Source organism: Fukomys damarensis, unplaced genomic scaffold (assembly GCF_012274545.1).
Source record: "Fukomys damarensis isolate Sample0158 unplaced genomic scaffold, DMR_v1.0_HiC HiC_scaffold_15, whole genome shotgun sequence".
NCBI classification, from domain to species: Eukaryota; Metazoa; Chordata; class Mammalia; order Rodentia; family Bathyergidae; genus Fukomys; species Fukomys damarensis.
The window spans coordinates 60663859-60677361 of record NW_022900927.1 but is presented as its reverse complement, the minus strand read 5'-3'; the positions used below and the strand labels follow the sequence as shown (position 1 = coordinate 60677361).

The following is a 13503-nucleotide window of genomic DNA, read 5'->3' as shown; positions in this document are numbered from 1 at the left end:
ACACATACTACACCCAAGTCACTCCTTTTTTCAATGGCTAATTATTTTTAGAACTCCAGTATTGTTTTAGAGATTTAATACACACACACACACACACACACACACACACACACACACACAACTCCTTGCTTGCTAGGCAAACTCCTTTTTAGCCAACTTCAGGAGAAAGGGAGATTTAGGCTCATTATTTATAGAAGGTGTTTTATTGTCTTCCCCATAGGATAATGGGGAGAAGAACGTAGCACAGAACAATGGAGGAAGGAAATGAACTAATTCCTGCTCTGGGGGACGTATTCAACAGCTGCATGCCCCAGCTGTGGGAGTATTTTAAAATAGCAAGACAAAATTAAAAACAATTTTGTTTTTTGGTGCCGGGGATCGAACTCTGGCCCTTGCGCTTGCAAGGCAGGCCACCCAACCGCTGAGCTAAATCCCCGGCCCTAGACAAAATAAATTTTAAAATGATACATTGTATGCACTGAAACCATACTGAACATTTTGGGGGTTTTTGTTTGTTTGTTTTTGTACCAGGGAACAAACTCAGGATGTTGTGTTTGTGAGGCAGGTGGCAGAACCAGAGCTAAATCCCTGGCCCACAATGAGCATTTTTAAGGGAGATAAGGGACCTTCAAGTCACTCTCAACTTGTAGGTGGTGCCCCTAGACCCCAATAAACAGACAGGGATTGCTTGTGGGAATATTTTGTGTGAAAACTATTAACTTTTCTGTATGCTGTTCTCTTTGCGTTTCAAAGCAAAAGGGCGGATCAGAGGGCCATTACAGACGAATGACTATTACCTTCCCTGGGGGTCTCTGGGGCGGAAACGTGCCATTAGGTCCTGTTTATCTTTGTTTAATCACCACAGGCCTCTGGGCTTAGTCGGATGGTGTCTTTCATCACCTAAAGAAATGTTTGTCAAATTTTGTGCCCACAGAAAAAAAGCCTGTTGCCATCACGCTCAGTTTATTGCCAAAATTAAACACAACTCTTTAATAAAATACATGCAATAATGGTAAGATGAAGAGCAAAATGAGGCTTCCCCAGCTCCGACAGCTAGAAGTGAAGAAACAATCCGTTTAATTAGGCAGACAGGGCCTGCCAGTCGGGGCAGAGGATTCCCTGCAGCCTTGTGAAAAGCACGCAGAGAAAGTAGCCCTACCCCACCCACCCCGTATTTACAAGTGCAGAGGTGGCACAGTGACTACACCAGTGTCGTGGGATTCTGACGGAACAGAGCGAAGGCAGGCACCGGTGTCTATTCTCGGGGTGGCTCCTCACTGCACGTCCCAGATCTCGCACAGCAGCGGGGTGAACTTGTGGTTGTTCACTCTCCAGGACATCAGCATCTCGGCGTGGTGATGGTTGAACGTGCGCAGCTCCGTCAGGCGGCCCAGCAGGCAGGCGAAGTGCTGGGGGTTCTCGGGCTGGTGGATCTTGCACAACTTCTGCAGCACTTCAAGCAGGGGCTCCTGGAGCTTCTCCACCGCCTCTCTGTCCTTTATGTACTGTCTGTCTGTTTCGCGGTTTTCAGTAAAACGACAAAGAAGCAGGAAAGCATTAACTGGGCACAATTACGGCAACGGTGACTTGTTTTGAAATGACGCTCACAAGTGCACACTTAAAACGTACGCATTGTGTTCGGTTCCACGAATCAGTATGTGCGCGCGCACACACGCATTACAGGAGTTTCGCTATCATTTGGAATGACTTGTAAAAAGACTTTTGAAGAAGTATAACCTTTTAAAAAAGACAGTATGTTCTCTATCGAAAAAATACAAGACCTCATGTATGTCCACTGCTTAGAAAAGTCTTCCCTGGCCACTAATAAAAACACTCTCCTGCCCCTTTCTTTCCTTGTTTTCTTCTTACCATTCGATTTCTGTGGCATTCGGCATCTCCTGAAGATATTTGCTTCTTCGTTTATCCCTTCCCTCCCTCCTAGGATATGAGCACAGTGAGAGCTGGTGGCTACTTAATTCCCAGTGTCCGGAGCTGCACTTAGTACACGGGAAGCGTTCACCACGCTTTTATGAAACGCTCAGGGTAATGTTGAGAAGAAGTCCGAGATGGTCACTAAAATGTTAACAACGGTTCGATCTGAACGGTGTCATTTTAGGCCATTTCACTTTCTCTTTATGTTTCTGTGTGCTCCAGATTTTCTGTGATAAGCACTATTACTACTCTCCTGAGGAAAAACGATGTAGGAATTAAAATGTAGCTCTGAAATTACCTGGAGAGAGGATAACAATGGCGGTGAGAAGAGCGTACTCCTCCTGGGTCATTTTCAATTCTCCGACACTTTTGTAAAAGCTAAACATGGGGATTATGTAGTCGTCAGAGATGCCTACGGAGAAAGGGTGAAAAATAGCAGAGTTACAGGAACGTTTTCAAGTGACTGCAAAGTGTAGAACTAACAACGCGCTGCACACACACACACACATATTAGCGCTAACCCCCACATGCACACATTCAGCTAATTACTGTGAATTACATACCGTGGCAAACACTGTACAGGAAAACAGTTAGCACAACCCTCCCGATACAGCCTAACGGCGATTTGTATGTCTTTGATTTCAGCAGTGTCGCTGTCAGCCACCACTGGGTGACAGGAAGAAACCCTGAACCGGCCAACTGGAACTTTACCTCTTCCACAGGGGCTTTGCCTTTACGATATTAATAGCTATAATCAAGGCACAGGTACCTTCTTCAGCCCAGGAGGAGGAACAACGCTGCGTAATAAATAGTCCAGCCTTCTCTGTTTCATTGAGGGGTTCCCAGGTCTGGCTGGGGCACCACACCTACCTGCCCGCTTACCCTACTAGGCTCCGCACTGGGCTGTTGTCTTCAAACTCTGTGAGTCCGAGGTCAAAGACACAGTGTGCAGGACCAACCCCTGCCCCCTCCCGGCCCGCTCTTTCTGGCACCTCCGCTCAGTGGCTGATACCCTTCTCTGCCCACTTGCCCAGGCTGACCACTGAGGTCCCGGCACATGGTCTTGTGGATTCCACCTGCTCACCTCGCTCCTCCCCACGGCTACTGGCACTGACTTGTTCAAGCTCCCACCTTTTTTCATCGGGCTTCCTGCAGTCCCCTCCTCCCTGGTCTTCCTGTCTTCAGGGTGCTTCTGTTCAATCCATCCTCTATTCAGATACCAAAATGCTCTCCCCACACACACACTGCTCGGGAACCTTTAATGGCTCTCCATGACTTCTGGCACAAAGTTTTAACTTTCTTCCTTCTAAGCTGTCCCCTGCCTATCTCACCACCCACGAAGGTAGTACATAGGAGACCGTGTTTACTGAATGCTCTGGATATATTAGGGCACTGTTCTAAGGACTTCCCGTGCTGCAGTTTCCTGCGCCCACTGCTCCTCCTCCTCCTTGATCTAGTCGCTCCTCTGCATAACTGGACACTTCTCCAGGTCACTTCCTCCACTCACTGAGCCCGTTGTGTGCGTGGCTCCACCCCAAGGAGCCCTTGGCTGGGGAACCAAGGACACGGAAGATCGTGGTGTGACTTGGGGATGAACGGAGATGAGGCTGGGTGTCCCAGGCCTGGAGATGAAAACAGAATGCTCTGTTCCTTCCTCAACCACATCTAGAAGTAAACCAGAATAAAATCTGATTCTGGATGCTTAAAAGCACAATTACCTAGCTGGGTACAGTAGAACACACCTGTAACCCTAGCACTAAGGAGGCTGAGACAGGAGATTGCTAATTTGAGGTCAGCCTGGGCTACATATCAAGACCCTGTCCAGGGCCAGGGATTTAGCTCAGTGGAACCACCACCTGCCTTGCAAGCGGAAGGTCCTGAGTTTGATCCTCAGTACAAAAAAAAAAAAAAAAAAAAAAACCCGAAAAAAAAAAAAAAAGACCCTGTCTCGAAACAACAGCAACAACAAAAGACTGCAATTACCATCTAACTTTAAACTTAACAGAAAGCTGGAGTCCAGGAATACCACATCTGGCTTCCACAGAACAGTGATTGTGATGTTGGGATCCTGAGACTATACTCTAAGTGACATAAGTCAGACGCCAGAAGTTACATATTGCATAATTTCCCTTATATGAGAAACCACAAATATGAATGAATCAAAGTGTAAAATAAAGGCAGACTTTTTGGAAATGGGGAAGAGGTTCAGGGGAAAGAAGAAGGGTGAAGGGCAAGGGCCGGGGATCAAAATGATCAAGATATGTTATACATGTGTACCAATTCTCCAAATGAATGTAAACATTATAGATTGAAAACATATAATAAAAAATGTTTTAAAGTGACTGTGATCCAGCTCTGAGTCTGACTTGGCCTTGGTCATCTTACTTAAAACTTTTTAAGCTTTAGTTTTTTTCATCTGTGATGTAAATTATAAAACACCATTAAATGAGATAATAGAGAGAGAGTGCTTAGCTCTTGGTTGGTGCATAACAAGCCCTCAAAAAATATTAGCGCTAAGCTGGGTGTGGTGGCGCACGCCTGTAATCCTAGCACTCAGGAGGCTGAGGCAGGAGGATTGCTGTGAGTTCGAGACCAGCCTGGGCTACATCGTGAGTTCCAGGTCAGTTTCAACTACATAGTGAGACCCTGTCTCAAAAAAATATATATTAGAACCAATAATCATATAATTGTTACTCAAATGAATTGAACTAACAAATTAGAGGAATTCAAACTGGCAGATCAGCAATTTGCCTCAGTATTTTTGTAGATATTAAAGGTAAGCTAAAACCTGTATCTTCTTACTGAGGTTTCTGTTTTGTTTTCAAACCTTGTAATCTTCATGATTTCTTCAGACCTCAGGATCTACCTCAATCAGTTGTAGTTACCTAAAATAATAATTCGAGGCCATGCCATAACTTTAAGTAGTACACGAGAAAATACTCAAGGCAGCTGATTTGAAACTGTTCGATGATCTTTAATGACCTAATTTGCCACTTCATTTGTATTTCTAAATCGTCAGTCATCCACCAGAAAGCTTATTGTAATTGATGTTTGCAAAAAAAATCAGGTTAAGATGTTAATGTGACTTTTCTCTTGTGCCTGTTAAAAGTGAAAAACAAGGGTAGAGACAATGTAGAAACCATGTAATAGAAGGAGTTTTTTTTAAAAAATAATACTTTTCCTACAGGAGAGATAAAATATAAATCTACCTCGGGAATCCGAGCCAGCAGTCATAACTGAACACACCAGCGAGACATCTGTAACCCACAAGTCTCTAAGGAGTGTAACAACAATACCATCCATAAGGGGGCAGCCTTTTCCTGTTTTCCTGCTTCCTCTTTCTTCCTAAACACTTGGTTAAAAAATTTGCTTCTTCATTTTTGCTCTTATGACCGATTAGCTGATTTTTGGTCACAAGAGGGGGCTATTTTCCAATTCATTTACAAAGAGTTTGCCATGTAAAAGTTTAAACTTGCAAAAAGAGGAAGAAAAACATGTTTTTTTTTTTGTTTCTGCTCCTGTTTTCCATATCTTTCCCCCTTTTAAAAAAGTCCTGTGATTGACAAATTTGTTATTGAATGATCATAAGTCTCTCACAGAATGATCATTTGGTAGAACCCACGCGATCCTGTTTTACCATGTCTTAAATGTGTCTTTCACTTGCCAATAACTTCCTAGCCTTAATTAGAAACAAAAATAAAGCAGAGCTTTCTTAGTATGTGTGACTGTGTGTAACACAAAAGGAAGCACTGGACACATTTCCTGGTGCTTTCGCCATCTCTATATTATTTGTTATAATTGATGGTCTCAAGATAGTCTGAGCATCTTGTTTAAAATGACACCATTTTGCAAAACAAGGTAATTTGAACCTTGGTCTCATCCCATGATCTGGCCGGTTTGGGGAGTGAAGGACAGCAGTGGGGTTCCAGCCCATGAGACTGAGGAGGCTACGGGCAGCTCCTAAGACGACTTCCATAGTGGGGACCCAGGAAGAGGTCATCTCGACCCTTGGCCCCGCTGACCACTGTCGCGTGAAGACGACACCTGCAATGGTTGGGGCCTCTCGATGACCCTGAGGTTAAAATCCCTGCCCCACGGACAGCTCACGAGTGGGCTGTGTTTCTGATGGTTGCTGAGCCCCTGAATAAACCAGTTCTGCTGCCATCTCCCCCTGGGTTTCTTGTTTGAGCTCACGCCTTTCCTTACTTTTGAAGGCCATGTTGAGTTAGATTTTGTTATCATCAAGCAGGAACATTCTGACAGCTCCCCTAACAAATGAGATATGCTTTTTTACATCTCCATACTTCTTCCTGTGAAACAAAATGCAGGATCCCTATTATGGTAAGACACCCGCCCATGTTCCAAGGCCAAGTTTAAATTTTCCTTTCCTTTGGATCGGTCCCTGTCACGCTGAAGCAGAATCAGTTGGGGGTAGCAGTGAAAGTTAGCCAGGGCCTCATGCATGCCAGGCAAGAGCTCTGCCACTGAGCCTTGTTAATTTTATTTTTGAGACAGGGTCTCAAGTTGCCCAGGTTGGCCTCGAACTTGTGATCCTCCCGATTCAGCTTCCTGAGCATCACAGGTATCCACTAGGCTAATTAGTCACTTTCTTCCCCACATTCAGTTCTACGACACCTATCACAATCCGTATCTCTCCTTCCGCCTGGAGTGTGAACTACAGAAATGTTATGAGAGCAGGCACCAGTTAGAACATCTCCAGTGACTGGCCTGCTGCCTGGCCCACGCATCCCACTGAGGGCATGGTGACCAATGATTGTCAAGTTAAGTACTCGTGGGTTTGGCTTGTTCCTCATGAGAAAGATGGCACAGTTGGAGAGGTGCTGGGGTATGAGGCGTGGTTAAGACAATGCGCACATTTCTGCGGTGTCACGAGGTATTTCAACCTCTAAATTCTACCCGGCCATCATCAACCCCCAGGCTCTTGGCTCTCAGTGGGGAAAAAAGTTTTCATCAAACCGGCAACTCCAAAAACTAGTTGTAATGCCAAAATATTTAATAAATAACATACTTCGCATTATTCCTAGTGGCTAAAAGTCATGTGGGCGAGTCAGCTCGCGCTGCACGTAGCTCTTTGCCAAGTTCCAGATCTATGCCAGCACGCTCCACCAGTGTGTGCACCTGCTACGGTGCAGGCCACGCGGTAAGGCTGGGAGTACAGGGTCCTCTGGCCGTCAACAGGTTAATAGAAGAGACGGATGTAAAAATAACCATAATGTCCAAAACTGAGTGAGTCAAAGGCCTTGACTTGGGGATCACAGCTGAGAAACAACAGGCTCTGCCCAGGGGCAATGGAAACTTTCATATTCCTTTAAGACTTCACTTCATCTGAAGATGTCTTCCCAGAATTAAACCTCACACTGCCCAAGAAAAATTATGTGACCTCTCTGTATACTGATTGTTTTGTTTTTGAGACGGGTCTTGCTATCTTGCCCAGCCTGGCCTCCGCTTGTGACCCTCCTGCTTCATCTTCCTGAGTAGCTGGTATTACAGGCATGTGCCATGATTCTTGGCCATAAAATACTTAAAGAACAAAAAAATAAGCAGAGCACATGTCATTACATGTAGTATGCTTTAGTATGATACTAAGTACCTTCAACTTCATTCTTAGTAAGAATAACTTCTTTCTCTGACTCCATTGTGTCTACTGATTTTATTATTTGCTTAAAAGCAACTGACATGGCTACTTACTACTGCTTACACTTCATCTCTCAACTGAAGGGCAAACACCATGTTTTATGGGGTCTAGATATTCCTAGGAAAGTTGGGCAAACAGTACATCTTAGTGTGTGCCACATATAGAAAACGCGTCGGTCTTTCCCTTAGAACACCTGTGTTCATTGCCTGCCTTTTTGCCGAGGAGGTAAATGACTGTGGGCAGATCGCCCCGCCTCCCCGCGTCCATTTCCCAACCTATAAAACTGGAACCCGACACCCACCCGTAGGGGCTCCTGGGAGCACTGACAAAAAGATGTGTATAGAAATAAAGCGTTCTAAAACCTTTGATATTGCCATCCTGATAAATACTGATTGAATATTTAATTTATGCCTGTTGTAGGGATAAAAAGGCCCCCCAAAACCCAACCCTGTAAGTTTCAGGGGGTTTTATTCAGATTTGATAAGAATTCAATACGTTGCCCTGGGCTGTGAGAGGTTACTGCTAATTTCCTTACTGTCAAAATGTAAATTATGCAGTGATAGCAAGGCTGTTTCAGTCCAATATTATTTTGTAGTATCAGATGATTATTCCTATTTTTATTAAAAATTCCAACTTAAAACCTATTTGCATTATAATACTACACTCGGAATAAAATCATCGATGTATTCAGATAAAGTAAAAGCACCCAACCGCAGACTGTCAGATAGATGTCCTGAAGCCTCAATTAACACAAATAAACACTGTAGCTCTCATTAAGTAAAAAAAGTCTCAGGGGACAGTATCTTTGTGTATATAATTGGGTTTCATAATAGAAAACAAGAGTATGAATTTGAAAAACAAGAAAAGAAATTTCATATTGCATTCTTTCAAGACTTCTGTAGGCAGAAATGGTAACTTTGAGAGGTTGTTATTCTAGAATTAAGTGTACAATGGAAATAAGAATGTGTCACATTATCATAAGAATATGAAGCTATTCTGAAAGGTCATCTTGCAAGGTTTTTATGTGCTATGTGGAAGAGATGATGTTCTGAAAATCCACCGAGAGAAGCTGATTCATAAATATTAATAAAGTGGAAGAAACATCATTATCAAGTATGAAGCAGCATGTGAGTTTGGGTGGTTTTTGTTGTCACAATATGTGGCTGATATTTGGGGGAAAGCATCTTATTATGGGCTAGAGGCTGCATATTTATTTACCCAGGTTATATTCTAGAAAACTTCATTCAGGAACTTGTCTGAAACTTGAAGAATCACAAGTTCTGAAACTTACGACTTGGCAAGCAAAGGGTTTTTGATGTACGTGTATTTTTGAAAGTTTACTTCTCACCTGGATATCGCACTCATCTCTTTACAGGTCTCCCTGCTCCCTGTCTAAACCCCTCCAAGTCTTCAGTCACACTGTTAATTACTGCTAGGGAGATCTGCCTGTGTGTAACTATGGCCATGGGCTCCGGGTATTACAAAGGCTTTCCACCTTGTATAAGAGCTGCATTAAGCTGCTTTTGTGGCATTTGATGTCCTGAGGCTCAAGCACTTCTTGCATGTTTCAGCCTCATAAATTTTATTTTCTAGAACATCGAGACAGCGTTCGTCCTGTGTGGAAGTCCTGTTCTGCCACAGGTCACACGCAGTGTGTCTCTACTGATACGAGGCAGCGAGCCCCACCCGTGGCTTGGGATGCCCTTCTCCGACCTGCGTGGCCTGACATATTCCCAGTCGCGCCCCTCGGCTCTACCTCAGCTCTCTGTGCCTGTGCCAACCGACTCCCCAGCAGACTCACAGGGGGGCAGGTGCTATTTCACTTTACAAACCCTTTTCTTTGCTCTTCCGCCCTCCCCCCTGGGCTCCAATTCCTGGAGGACAAAACCACGGATCTGCATCTCCTTATCCTCAATAACTACAGTGCTTCGCACAAAGCAAGTACCTATATTCGATGTATACTTGTTGAAAAACTCACAAAACAAGCAGGAAAATCTCCTATAAAAGATCACTTTACCACACGTTTTCACAAACGCTCGCTGAGAAGTAATCACACACAGGACCCTGCTAACTTCCCCGATGTCCACTTTCTCTTTCTCTATAGCCAGGTTTTCCATCTTGAAAACAGTTACGTTTGGGGCTGGAGGACTCTCCTCGGGTTGGGGAGGGGAGCGACCTGCGCGCTGGGCGATACTCTGCACCTCTGGCTTCTGCCCACTCTCTGCCGGTAACGCCCCCTTTCCCGTCACAGCCCAAGCAGCCAATGTCTCTGCGCGGAGGGGGAAGGGGCCGGGTCGAGAACCACGGTGCTACCGTGAAACCGCTCCTTCCCTGTGATGAAGACATTAAGACCTCGCCAATGAATGTCCGGCCGTGAACACCACTTCTGGGCCCTCCCACACAGAAGGCTGAGGCAGCCCATGTCAAGCATCCCCTTGGACCATGCGGCGGAAGTTGACGCTGCTCTACGGCTGGGTTAGCAACAATACGGGCTCTCTGAAGCCACCCTATAGGCCCTGTGCTCCTTTTGCTCAAACCACTGATAGACAGAAACAAACTTTTCTCCTGCTTAAGCTCTCTCGAGGAAGAGTTCCTCTTCGAAGTCTCTGTTACAGTGGCAAGCTTTTACTTTAAATTACTCATGACACTATTACGATTCTTTTTCCTCTTCTCATACATGTCTTCTCTGGAAAACTGAAGTTCTTGAGGACTGCGACTTTATCCTACTCATCTTGGTATCTCCAGTATACCTGGCTCCGCGGAACACTCAACAAAAAGCTTTGAGAACTAGGATGAGTCCAGGAATGGATATATGAATACAGGTCCCCATGGAAATAATCCTTCACTCTTGCTCGACAGTTACCATCCTGGAAGAGCCAAATGGAAATCACAGATTCTAAATGGATTTAAGGACCATCAAGGCAGAGGAAGAGGGCCAGTGTGCCACCAACTTCAGAAAGTTGGAGGAGATATTCCGTGCTGACAATCACGGGTTAGCAAGGCTCAAATGTCCTCAGGACCTAGGGGGTGGTACGCATCTCTACTTTACAAGCACTTGTCAGTTAGAGGCATTCTTCTGGCAAAACAGAGGTGTTTATTAAGTGCTTCATTCGGTAAAAGGGGCAATAGGACTACTGGTTCTCCCTGCCGGGAGTAGTGGATACTCTGCAGACAGGCTCCAGCTTGTTTCTCATGGTGATCTTTTCTCACACACTAATTAAGCTCAGGGAGTCCTCTTCCTCTAAGTTTCACCACATTTCATTACGCCTCAATCCCTGTGGCATGTTCACAAAAGCTCGCTTTCCGCAGTAAGAGTGTTGGAAGCTGGAAGAGAGGAAAGTCCCGTACGACGAAGAGTCGGCTAGTGAAGAGGGCCAAGCTGACGGTGTAGAGGTCCGTGGGAAGTGTGTGGTAAGTCGACCACTGTTTCAGATCTCAGGTTCAAGCAGAGCAGGTGGAGAGCTGTATCCAGGTACCGAAGGGTTTTCTTTAAAAGAAGATAACACAACGAGGATTTGAGGATGCCCAGGGAATGTTCAAGGCCGTGTTCAAACTGACGGGCCATGAGCCCCAAGCCAAGTACTGCAATGGGAGAGGCCGAAGAATGTCATGAAGTCACGGGGCGAAAGGTGAGTGGACGGAAGATCGGTGAACAGACGTTGTTTTAGGACTAAGGGTCACTGTTGTCAGAGTGCTAGAAAGGGCGAGCTGGACAGTTAGAGGGGAGCGTCAGAAGGAGGGCGTGCCTGGGCCTGCCGTGGAGGAGGGGAGTCACTGGCGCTCACGTGCTCTGGGTCCAGCGCAGGACTTGTCATACCTACCCTAATGTGCTGTGAGGAGCACACAGACGTTCTGCAGAGCCTGCACAGCGGTGGCAGTGGAGAAGCCAGGAGCAGCCCCCTTGGAGAGCTCACAGTGAGGACACCGTGGACGTACAGTCTCTGCGGCTGCCCGCTGAGTGCTGAGGCCCCTCGTGCAGTCATTTCCAGCCGGAGACTGGGCCTGGCGGGTGTGCCGTGACGGCTCTGTTCTGGGCAGCTCCATCTTTGGCATCTCCATTATCCTAGCTCAGGCTTTGTCCCCAATGGGTTGTGGTCTGAGTCTCTTCACGCCTTTCCCTTCCCGGGTGTCAGGCGGGCATGGCGGTGCACAGGCTCTCCTCGCCCACGCCTGCTTCCTCCCCAGGCATTTCTCTCACTCAGTTCCCTTCACATTTAATCTGTTCTTGGAATCTACTTCTTTTTTTTTTTTTTTTTTTTTTTTGGTACCGGGGATTGAACTCGGGTCCTTGCGCTTGCAAGGCAGGCCACCGAACCGCTGAGCTAAATCCCGGCCCTGGAATCTACTTCTTGTAAGACCCAAAGCTCCCACACTTGGACTAAAGCCTAAACGTATAGTAGGTGCTAAATACTCATTAGCTTTTGATACTATAATTACATACACCCGTGAGTTATGCACATGTATCTTTTATAAACATTTGCAGTTTTCCTTAGTTTCCAGTAAAACGATGTTGAACCCTAGTGGAAGAGATTTTTCCCACCTTAGCCAAGTTAGGAAAGGGACCCAGTCCTGCCTCAGTGGTCCTCATAACGAGGGCAGTGCCTGGCCTGGCTCTGAACCCAGGAGAGCTGACAAACCAGGCAGAGGAAAAGTGAGAGCTGAGCACCCAGGGGACAGAAGGAGAGAGAGACAGAGAGAGAGGTGAGGAGAGGGAGCGGGGAGACATCTGCTCCTGGCTAACTCTCCTTCAGATGTCCTCTCAGCAGAACATTTTCATTCATATTACATTGTTTTCACCACTGGCACCAGAATCAACTTGAAATGACTCATTTAAGGAGGGGGAGGAGAGGGAAAGGAGCCCAGCCGAGCCTCTACCTTTACTGTCCGTCCCTGGCCTCTCCTCAAAGGCAAAGCTACACCTGTTCCTAAGATCAGTTACTACAGGCAAGGTCAGGAAGAAGACGCTCTGTTGGCCGGCCGTCAGCCTGGAAACCAACAGCCCGATACCCAGCAGAAGAACCGAGGGAGGACTAACATGGACCGGCGGTGTGGGCACGCCTCATGCCTCCGCTCTGCACACCTCGGTTCCGTAGATTTCTGTTGGGCCTCTGCTCTGAGCAGGCAGGTGGTGGGTGCTGCAATAAAATTTGACTCAAAAGAAGGCAGATATTGCCTTAAGGAGTTTTTAATATCGAAATCCAGACAAAGACTGCAGAGCAAATATCAAGGTTAGACTGATTTCAAAGAGATGAAATTGGTTACGGGGCCCATATCAATAGCTTTTTTCTTGCAAGGAGGTGGGGTGGGGACACACAGCTAATAAGTAGCGGACTGTGGATTCCAGCCATGTAACACAGTTCAGATTCTCAACCACAAGCATTTTTGGGAACCAAACTTACACACTGACCACAGCAGGATCCTTTGGGAATTAGAGAGACCTGTCTATAATATGAATAATGTATTTCCTCAGGAATCATCATCTCGTTTTGATTTATTTTATAAATCAGACTCTTGGATTTTTTTTTTTAAAAAAGAGAATTCTGCCTCAGTTCATAGAAACCTGAACCAAACAAGTGACTAAGTTAAGCAAGTGAGGCTTTATTCATCACAGCTTAAAGCCACGAGTGTTACATATAAAATAAATCACCATTTTACAACCAATAGCCTAGAAAATTAACTTCATACTTGTGAAAATACAGCTTGTGTTTGTTAACTCTTCCCTAAGTTGAACTGTCAGTAATGACTGGTTACCACTTTGAAATCTGGGTACTCAAGGGCTGGCCAGACGACCCAGGAGAAACTCTAATTACTTAAGTAAAGCAAAGCAGTAAGACTTGTAGAACTGAATGGTTCTCCGGAGGCTTCCTGATTCAGTCCTTCTCCCTTAGCCTGGACACACACTCTCTCTCTCTCTC

General features: G+C 45.7%; 1 protein-coding gene across 10 annotated transcripts in view; it reads right to left on the bottom strand.

Annotated features, from left to right (window-relative positions):
- Positions 1–406: 406 nt before the first annotated feature.
- Nr1h4 (nuclear receptor subfamily 1 group H member 4) overlaps positions 407–13503 on the bottom strand; it is a 73968-nt gene continuing 60871 nt past the window's right edge. For all 10 annotated transcript variants that reach the window (XM_010631375.3, XM_010631379.3, XM_010631378.3 and 7 more), the window contains 2 exons: positions 2231–2344; positions 407–1513 (listed from right to left, as the gene is read on the bottom strand). In XM_010631375.3, coding sequence (XP_010629677.1) covers positions 1275–1513; positions 2231–2344 — 353 coding nt within the window. In that variant the 3' untranslated portion in view covers positions 407–1274. The remainder of the gene's footprint in view (positions 1514–2230; positions 2345–13503) is intronic.